The following is an 11,102-nucleotide window of genomic DNA, read 5'->3' as shown; positions in this document are numbered from 1 at the left end:
TCCTTCTCCAGGGAATCGTCCCAACCCAGGGATCCAACCTAGGCCTCCCACATTGCAGGTGGATTCTTTACTGTCTGAGCCACAATTAAACTTAAAAGCTTTTGCACAATTGAGGAAACTATAAACAGGATGAAAAGGCAGCCCTCAGAATGGGAGAAAATAACTGCAAACAAAGGAACTGACAAGGAATTAATTTCAAAATATATAAGCAGTTCATATAGCTTAATATCAGAAAAACAAACAATTCAATCAAAAAATGGGGAGAAGATATAAACAGACATTTCTCCAAAGAAGACATACAGATGGCCAATAAACAAGTGAAAACATGCTCCACATCATTCACTATTAGAGAAGTGCAAATCAAAACTACCATGAGGCATCACTTCACAACAATGAAATGGTCATCATCAAAAAATCTACAACAATAAATGCTGGAGAAGATGTGTAGATAAGGGAACCATCTTGCACTGGTGGTAATGTAAATTGGTACAGCCACTATGGAGAACAGAATGGAGATTCCTTAAAAAAAGAGACTAGATATAAAACTACCACATGATTCAACACTCCCACTACTGGACATATACTGTGAGAAAGTGAAGTTGAAAGTGAAGCTATCGCTTCTTGGCCTTTTGGCTAAGATCAAGTGTAGAAAGTGAAGCTGCTTAGTAGTGTCTGACTCTTTGCAACCCCATGGACTGTAGCCTACCAGGCTACTCTATCCATGGGATTTTCCAGGAAAGAGTACTGGAATGGGTTGCCATTTCCTTCTCCAGAGAATCTTCTGGACCCAGGGATTGAACCCAGGTCTCCCGCATTGTAAGCAGATGCTTTACCTTCTGAACCACCAGGGAAGTAAAAAAGACACATGTACCCCACAATGTTCACTGCAGCACTATTTACAATAGCTAGGCAATCAGAACAACCTAGATGTCCATTGACAGGTGAATAGATAAGATGTTATACATATATGCAGTGGAATGTTAGTCATAAAAAGGAATTTGAGTTGATTGTAGTGAGGTGGATGAACTTAGAGCCATTAGAACTATTATACGGAGTGAAGTTAGTCAGAAAAGTAAAAACAAATACCATATATTAACACATATATATGTTCAGTTCAGTCGCTCAGTCGTGTCCAACTCTTTGAGACCCCATGAACTGCAGCACGCCAGGCTTCCCTGTCCATCACCAACTCCCGGAGTCTACCCAAACCCATGTCCATCGAGTCAGTGATGACATCCAGCCATCTCATCCTCTGTCATCCCCTTCTCCTCCTGCCCCCAATCCTTCCCAGCATCAGGGTCTTTTCCAATGAGTCAACTCTTCGCATGAGGTGGCCAAAGTATTGGAGTTTCAGCTTCAACATCAGTCCTTCCAGTGAACACCCAGGACTGATCTCCTTTAGGATGGACTGGTTGAATCTCTTTGCAGTCCAAGGGGCTCTCAAGAGTCTTCTCCAACACCACAGTTCAAAAGCATCAATTCTTCAGCCCTCAGCTTTCTTTATAGTCCAGCTGTCACATCCATACATGACCACTGGAAAAACCATAGCCTTGACTAGACAGACCTTTGTTGGCAAAGTAATGTCTCTGCTTTTTAATATGCTGTCTAAGTTGGTCATAGCTTTTCTTCCAAGGAGCAAGTGTCTTTTCATTTCATGGCTGAAATCACCATCTGCAGTGATTTTGGAGCCCAAAAAGATAAAGTCTGTCACAGTTTCTGTTGTTTCCCATCTATTTCCCATGAAGTGATGGGACCAGGTGTCATAATCTTAGTTTTCTGAATGCTGAGTTTTAAGCCAACTTTTTCACTCTCCTCTTTCACTTTCATCAAGAGGCTCTTTAGCTCTCCTTCACTTTCTGCCATAAGGGTGGTGTCATCTGCATATCTGAGTTTATTGATATTTCTCCCGGCTATCTTGATTACAGCTTGTGCTTCTTCCAGCCCAGCCTTTCTCATGATGCACTCTGCATATAAGTTAAATAAGCAGGGTGACAATATACAGCCTTGACATACTCCTTTCCCTATTTGGAACCAGTGTGTTGTTCCATGTCCAGTTCTAACTGTTGCTTCTTGACCTGCATACCGATTTCTCAGGAGGCAGGTCAGGTGGTCTGGTATTCCCATCTCTTTGAGAATTTTCTACAGTTTATTGTGATCCACACAGTCAAAGTCTTTGGCACAGTCAATAAAGCAGGAGTAGAAGTAGGGTCAGCTAAAGTTAACCCCTTCTATTAGTGTATTCCTCATTACAGAAAGGGAAAACTTGGATAATTCCATTTAAGGACACAAAACTTAGGTTTTTATTTAGATTTTAAGGTTTTATTCAACTAAAGGAGAAGATATTTATCATCCATAGTGAAAAATAATCATCAGATTACATGATTGAAATACACTAAGTGTGATTAGCATTAATTAAAAATTAACTCCTAAAAGCTTATGTGACCTGAAAAAGCTGCCCAGTAAACACAATGTATAGGAGATGCTCCTACACCAGACCATGACTTTAAGACCAGGCGAGTACCTATATTACCTAGCTTATAGGACGAAACTGCAGATATTCAAACAAAATGAGAAGATAGAGTAATTATGTTCCAAACAAAAAAACAAAATAAAACCCCGGGGGGGGAATGTCATGAAATGGATATAATTTATTTGATAGTGTTCAAAGTAATCATCATAAGGATGCTCACCAAACTGAGAAGAATTGAGACCTTCAACAAAGAGTTAGAAAATATTTTTAAAAAATCAATCAGAGCTACATAATACAATAAATGAAAAGAAAAATAAATCCTTAAAGGAAATCAATAGTAGAATAGACAATACAGAAGAATGAATAAGTGATCTAGAAGACTAGTGAAAATCACCCAATCAAAACAATAAAAAGAAAAAGGAATTTTAAAAATAGTTTAAGGGACCTCTGAGGTAATACCAGGCATACTTATATTCACATTATAGGAGTTCAAAAAGGAGAAGATAGAGAGAAAGGAGCAGAAAACTTATTTGAAGAAACAATGACTTAATTTAAAGCACTGTACTCCAATAAAAGTTTATTTTAAAAAAGGAAGAAATAGTTGCTGAAAACTCCTTTAACATGGGAAAGAAAACAAGCATCCAGGTCCAGGAAGTAAGAAAGTCTCAAACAAGATGAACCTGAAGAGATCTTGACCAAGACATGTCACAGTTAAAGTGGTGAAAGTTAGAAAGAAAAACTTAAAGGAAGCAAGAGAAAAATAACTAATAACATACAAGAGAACTCTCATAAGGCTACCAGCTGTCTTTCAGTACAAACTTTGCAAGCCAGAAAGAAATGGCAGGACATATTTAATGTACTAAAAGGGAAAAAAAGAATACTCTACTTAGCAAAGTTATCATAAAATTGAAGGAGAGATCAGGAGTTTTCCAGATAAGGAAAAGCTAAAGGAGTTAATCATCACTAACCACTGTTACAATAAATATTAAAGGTTCTTCTTTCAGCTTAAAAGGAAAGGCCATAATAAGAAAAAAGAAAATATATGAAAGGAAAAATCTCATTGGTAAGGGAAAATACATCATAAAGGCAGTGGATTGGCCACTTACAAAGCTAAAAAGCAAAAATAGTAAAATTAACTGTAACTAGTAAGTACTTAGCAGCAGCAGCAGCAGCAGTAAGTACTTAAGGTATATTCAAAATAAAAAGATGTAAAATATGCTATTGAAAACAAAAAACAGTGAGGAGAGGAGTAAAACTGCAGGGCTTTTGGAATGCATTCAACCTTAAGCAACTGTATGCTTAAACTGCTGTACGTATAGGTCGATTTATATGGACCTCATGATAACCACACACAAAAACCTACAACAAACACACAGAAAACAAGTAACAAAATGATAGCAAGTCCACACCTTTCAATAATCACTTTAAATGTAAATGAATGAACTAAATGCTCTAATCAAAAGACATAGGGTGACTGAACAGATTTTTTTAAAAGATCCATTTATATGCAGTCTATAAGGGACTTACTTTAAATACAAAGACATATGCAGACTAAAAGTGAAAGAATGGAAAAAGTTATTCACATATGTAATTAAAAGAGAATTAGAGTAGCAATACTCATGTCAGACAAAATAGACTTTAAAACAAGGACTGTAGCAAAGGACAAAGAATAGCATTACATAATGATAAAGAGGTCAATCTGAAAAAAGGATGTGATGTTCATAAATACTAACTCTCCTGATACAGGAGCACCTGAATATATAAAGCAAAGAAATATTAATGGATATAAAGGGAAAAGTTGAGAGTTATGCAATAATAGTGTTTGTGTGTGCTTAGTCACTCAGTAGTGTCTAACTGTTTGTGACCCCCTGGACTATAGCCCAGCAGGCTTCTTTGCCCATGGGCATTCTCCAGGCAAGAATACTGGAGTGGTTGCCATGCCCTCCTCCAGGGCATCTTCCCAACCCAGGGATCAAACCCAGGTCTCCCACATTGTAGGTGAATTCTTATTCTTTAGCCACCAGGGAAGCAATAATAATAGGGAACATTAATACCCCACTTACATCAATCAATTAATCATCCAAAGAGAAGATCAATAAGAAAATATTGACTTTAAGTGATATATTAACCAGATTGTCTTAATAAATATATACAAAATAGTTTACCTGAAAACTGCATAGTAGTTTACATGTTAGGCCACAAAACAAGTCTCAGTAAATTTAAGAGGATTAAAATCACATCAAACATCTTTTCTGACCACAACACTATGAAACTAGAAATAATTATGAAAACAAAACTGGAAAAAACATGAACATGTGAAGATTAAACAACATTCTACTGAACAATTAATGGGTCAGCAAAGAAACTAAAGAGGAAATTTTTAAATGCCTTGAGGCAATAAAAATGGAGACACAATTTTCCAAAATCTATGGAATGTAGAGTATTTTTGCCAACTATAGGCTGTACAACCTAATGTTTGCTACAGTGCAGTGAAATAGAGATTTTAATACTATGTGTTTGTACAAAATTTCTCAGAATCAAGGTGCAAAAGTCTTAATTTTCAGAAAAGGAATGTTATAAGCAAAGATCTTTCAGAATGAAGTTATAGGTAAAAAAAATCAGTGTTGTAGCATAAATAATAAAATGAGTTTTGTTAAGCTTTCATCTGGAAAATGAGTTTCCAAATTATAAAAATATGTTTATATATATGAACTGTAGGGGTCTAAATGTAAAAAAAGAAAGTATATTATTGTATATTTTAAAAAGTGAAATAATCAACAACAACATTAAGAAGTGCATGGTTATACTAACAACAATAGTGTTTTTCTTTATATGGTTTTGCAATCTGTAGAATAGTCCATGGCTATGCTTTTTCTTAGGAATCAGAGTCCGATGTTAGTTCACAGTGGTTCAATTGGTTCAACTACAACATAATAAAATCAAGTTTCTGCTTCTGCTTTATTCTCCACCTTTAATGTGTGGCTTTTGTCTTCATGCTATTTATGCAACTCTGTATATGTCTACCACATTTTAAGTGGATAGAGTATAGGTAAAGTAAAAGAATTTGCTTTATGACAGCTTGCCCATGGTTCATCCATCTTAGATACATCCTTGCAAAAAAGTAAGCCATACATCTATCTAGAGAAACATAAAGGGTAAGAGATTGAATATATTATTCAAAAAATTTTAAACGGCTAATTTAAAATATTTCTTGAATATTTTCAAGAAATATATTTCTTATAAAATATCTAATTAAACCTCAAATGCTGCATATATAATATATTTTGGAGAAAAGACATGAGCCAAAGGATTTATGTTACTACTGTGTATTTGTAAGGTTGGGACTAGACACATACATTCCATAGTATATTACAGAATGTTTTAGAAGAAATTAATCAAAAGGAAATGGGAAAAAATAGTTTTAAAACATTATGTGATTTTCTTTAACCACAAAAATTTGGTGTTTATCATAGTAGTGCTTTAAACAATTTTTTGACAATCATGTAAACTTTATTACCAGAATCTTCCCTAGAACTTTTCTTAGTGCTTCCTTGACCTCTTTGTTCCTCAGAGTATAAATAAGAGGATTCAGCATGGGGGTCACCACTGTGTAGAAGAGAGAGACAAACTTTCCCTGATCTTTGTATATACTTTTGGCTGACTGCAGGTACGTGAACATGATGGTTCCATAGAACATGATGACAACTGTCACATGGGAGGAACAGGTCCCAAAAACTTTCTTTCTTCCAGTAGCTGATTTGATCTTCAAAACTGCTTGGGTAATGTAACCATAGGAGACTAGGATGAAGGAGATAGGCACAACAAGGAAGAGGATACTAGCCACAAAGAGCTCAGCCTCATTGAAGGTGGTATCCACACAAGCCAACTTGATAAGTACAGGGACTTCGCAGATAAAATGATCCACTTGGTGATGCCCACATAAAGGTAGCTGCAGGGTGAGAGTGGACTGTACCAGGGTGGTGGCCACCCCACTAAGCCACGCTAAAGATGTCAGGGCCATGCAGAGATGAGGATGCATCAGGAGAGCATAGTGGAGGGGACGGCAGATGGCCACATAGCGATCATAGGACATCACAGCCAGAAGGACACACTCAGTAGATCCAAGAGCAAGAGAGACACAGAGCTGAACCATGCAGCCACCATAGGTAATGGTTTTTATGGGATCCTGCAAGTTTACCAGGAGCTGAGGAATAACACTGCTAGTAAAGCAGAGGTCCAGGAAAGAGAGATGAGAAAGGAAAAAATACATTGGTGTATGAAGTTTGGGTTCCAGATGAGATATCAGAATGATGGTGGTGTTCCCCAAAATGGTTAGTAAATATAAGATCAAGATGACCACAAAGAGAGCCGTCTGTAACTGAGGATAATCAGAAAACCCTAACAGGATAAAACCTGTTATATTTCCCTCATTGGTGCTCTTCACCATCCCCATGTGCAAAGTATGTTCCAGAAAGTTAAGTCATAGCTGAGAAAGATTATATATTACATAAGGTCAGATAAATGACAATGTCATCTCTCCCCAAAGTTATATGTGAAATGCTTAGACCTCATACTATTTTCCTATTGTGTGCATTCTGAATAAATACAGTGCGTACTCTCTCAATGGTATAGGTGTCTTCTGATGCTCTGCAAGATAGAAAAGAACAGATTTTTTTTTTAATGATCAAGCTATAGTAATTAAAACAGTATTGTATTGGCATGAAGGTAAACGTGTAGATCGATGGAGCAGGATAGAGAACCTAGAGATAAATGCTTGCATGTAAACAAGTCATCTTCAACAAAGAGACCAGGAATACACAATGTAGAAAGGGCAGTTTCTTCAATAAACAGTTCGGGGAAAACTGAATATCCATATGCAAAAGAATAAAATTGAACCCCTAGCTTACACCATATACATAAATCAACTTAGATTAAAGATTTGAATGTATAATCTGAAACTGAAACTCCTAGAAGAAACATGGAGGAAAACCTTGAGGATATTGGTCTTGGCGATGATTTTAAAGACATAAGACCAAACCACAGGCAACAAAAGCAAAAATCTCTGGAAGGGGAGAAAATATATAAAATTATACATAACATCCAAGATATGTAAGAGATTCAAATGTCTACAACAACAACAAAAGAGATGACCAAAAAAAGTGAACAAAGAACTTGAACAGACATTTCTCAAAACAAGACATACAAATGTCCAGTAAGCATATGAAAAAGTGTTCAACATCACTAATCATCAGGGTAATGCAAATAAACCCACAATGAGATATCACCTCATACCTGTAAGGATGGCTGTTATCAAAAAAAAAAAAAAAAAAACAGATGACAACAAATGTTGGAAAGATTATGGAGAAATTAGAATCCTTGTACAGTATTAGTGAGAATGAAAAACAGAATCAATGTTCCTCAAAATACTATAACTATCATACGGTCCAACATTCCCACTTCTGGGTATACACCCAAAAGAATAGAAATTTGGATCTTTAAGTGATAACTTCATTCCTGTGTTTATTGCAGCATTATTCACAACAGCCAACCTAAGTGTCCATCTAATAATGGGAGAAAGATATGATATATTATTCAACTTTAACTAATGGAGTATTATTAGCATATTGATAAAATATTATGAATAAATAAAGAAGATACAGTATATTCCGTGCATGCGTGCTAAGTCCATTCAGTTGTGTCTGATGGACTGTAGCCTGCCAGGCTCCTCTGTCCTTGGGAATCCTCCAGGCAAGAATGCTGGCGGGGTTGCCACGCCCTCCTCCAGGGGAGCTTCCGGTGTGTCTTACACCCCCTGCACTGGCAGGCAGGTTCTTTACCACTAGTGCCACCTGGGAAGCCCCTTATGGTATTTTAGTCAACTTTAATTAGTGGAGTATTATTAGCATATTGATGAAATATTATTTAGCCTTAAAAAGGAAACAAGTCTTACAATGTGCAACAACATGGATGTACTTTGAGGACAGTATACCATGTAAAATAGGTCAGACACAAATGGACAAACACCCCTCTTATATGTAACATGTAAAACAGTCAGCCGTATAGAAACATAAAATGGTGATGGCCAGAGGATGGGAGGAGGAGGAAACAGGGAGGTGCTCAATGGTTTAAAAATTGCAGCTATACAATATAAGTTCTAAAGAGCTGATGTCCAACATATTGCTTATAATTAACAATATTATATCATGTACTTAACATTTGGTACCAGGGTAAATCGTGTTATGTGTTCCTACCACACATTGACACAAAAAGCAAAAGAACACAAGGAAACTTTCAGAGAAGACGTATAAATGTATTACCTAGATTGTGGTGACTGTATCATGGGTCCACACGTATGTCCAGACACATGGACTTATATATGTTAAATAAATTGTGAATTTACTTATATATCAGTTCTACCTCAATAAAGCTGTAAAAAAAGAAGCACCATCATCTGTTTTAGGAAATTAATTTTATTATCATTTCCATCCAACCAAATGTACCCCCTTTATATTGATGTCTCTCTAGTCACATGAAGGGGAAACTCAGTTACTCAGTTAATTTCAACTAGAGAAAAAAGCAGGTTTATTTAAGCAACTTTCAATAAAGTGAGAATAAGGCCATTTTTCATCACCCCAAAAGAGTGGAAATTAGTTGTAACATTATGTAATTTTTAAATATACCAGATGAGACTGGTATTAATTAAAAATCAACTACTCAGAGCTATGTGCTCAGTCAAAAGAGCATATGTATTTAGTATTTAAAGCAACATATGAATCTATTTCTTATGATCAACCAGTTAATTCTATACTCTTACCTATCTTTCTTTTTCTTTCCCTTAGTGTTTGTTTATGTTCTTTTGAAAAATTGCTCATTTTCTTTTTTTCAGAGACCCAGGATCCTTCAGGCTCCAAAAAGTCTCTAGGAAATGAAATGCTAGCCATGATTTTTTATTTCTTTTTCCTATAATCATGTGCATATTTGTTATCGACTCAAAGTGTGAGTGCAAACTGTAATTCATATTTTGAAAGCAAGTTATTAAGGGTAAATAAAACATTCTTTATTATCCTTATGGTAGTAAGCATACCCTACTACCATACACTCCAAAAAAAACTTTGTTTTTAAACTATCTGGGAAACTGGATAATGGACAAATATATTTTTGCATTTGACTAAGTGGTATATGTGTCTACTCATAACAGATTGTGAGATTCATGAGGCCAGGAGTCACATAAAATATGACTTTTCTGTCTCTAACCCTTAGAGTGGTCAGCACAAAGTAGCCTTTCAAAAATTATTCAGCAGTTCACTCATATTATTTCCACCATATTATACCTCTTTCTTTTTCCCTAGGGAAACTAACATATCTTTAGTCAACTAGTAGATAGTAGATATCACTACCAAATGAATGATCAGAACTTACCAACCTTCCCTCAAATTAGAGATGTGTCAAACATATATGGTTCTGCTATCTATTTGAATATGGCTTTATCGAAAGCCTGAGGCTGAGAAAGTGGATTGTAATGTCATAAAGTGAAAAGTGAAGTTGCTTAGTCGTGTCTGACTCTTAGCGACCCCATGGACTGTAGCCACCAGGCTCCTCCGTCCATGGGCTTTTCCAGGCAAGAACACTGGAGTGGGTTGCCATTTCCTTCTCCAGTGCATGAAAGTGAAAAGTGAAAGTGAAGTTGCTCAGTCATGTCTGACTCTTAGCGACCCCATGGACTGCAGCCTACCAGACTCCTCCATCCATGGGATTTTCCAGGCAAGAGTCCTGGAGTGGGTTGCCATTGCCTTCTCCGTATAATGTCATAACTAGGGATCAAATCCACACATGGCCCTCTTCTTGATTTTTATGAACTCTATCCCAGTCTTATAACTACAGAATTGAAGCACTCTGACATATCTATTTCATCTTTTTCTCATCTTTTCTCAGTAGGAAATACCATAAACTTTATGTTTAATACTAAAGCAAATGATCCTTTTTCAAATATTTTTAGTAGATATTATGCAGTATTAACTATTATTAGTTCTCTATTACTTCAGATCAGTGCCCTGCAAAATGTCTACCTTCCACTTCACTGGCAATATTCCAATTCATTGACTTTTTATTTGCATAGTAAACAATTACTACTTCAGTTTACATTTTCTTTCATCTGAACCTTTAAAAACTTCACAATAAACATGAGTGAGTGGACTTACAGGGAACAGCAGCAGTGTCCAAACACCTTCCAAATGTACATTGCTAAGTTCACAGGAAGCAATTAATTCCAATTATAGATATCACTGACTTGGACTCATTAAGTAACTATTTTTCTGAGCAAGTAAAATATCTTTATTGCTCATTAAGAACACATTATGCATTACTAAACATGAAAGTTTCAAAACAAGTTGTGAAAAACATTTTTAAGATGTAAATATTGACCATGAATGCAGTATTTCCACTTCTCTCTTTAAAACTAGTAGCTTAAACACAAATGGCAGAAAATAGAAAGTGAATACTATTCTAAGCAGGAACAGTTCTAAAAGCTATGGAATGCTTATAAGCCTGTATTATACATTCCACATATTATGTGCCTGATATGTTAAAATTTAACAAAATCACATGAACAGAGAGTGAAACTCTCTTCACTAAG

General features: G+C 35.9%; 1 protein-coding gene across 1 annotated transcript; it reads right to left on the bottom strand.

Moving 5' to 3' along the window:
- Positions 1-5,969: 5,969 nt before the first annotated feature.
- On the bottom strand, positions 5,970-6,923 carry LOC122700945 (olfactory receptor 2G2-like). The gene has a single exon (XM_043913967.1). The coding sequence runs from the start codon at positions 6,921-6,923 to the stop codon at positions 5,970-5,972; it is 954 nt and encodes a 317-aa protein (XP_043769902.1).
- Positions 6,924-11,102: the final 4,179 nt, after the last annotated feature.

Source organism: Cervus elaphus, chromosome 9 (assembly GCF_910594005.1).
Source record: "Cervus elaphus chromosome 9, mCerEla1.1, whole genome shotgun sequence".
Taxonomy (NCBI): Eukaryota; Metazoa; Chordata; class Mammalia; order Artiodactyla; family Cervidae; genus Cervus; species Cervus elaphus.
This window is presented reverse-complemented; position numbering and strand designations above follow the sequence as displayed.

What these genes read in the sequence shown, in the direction of transcription:
- LOC122700945 (XM_043913967.1), bottom strand. Translation starts at nt 6,923, where the DNA reads ATGGGGATGGTGAAGAGCACCAATGAGGGAAATATAACAGGTTTTATC.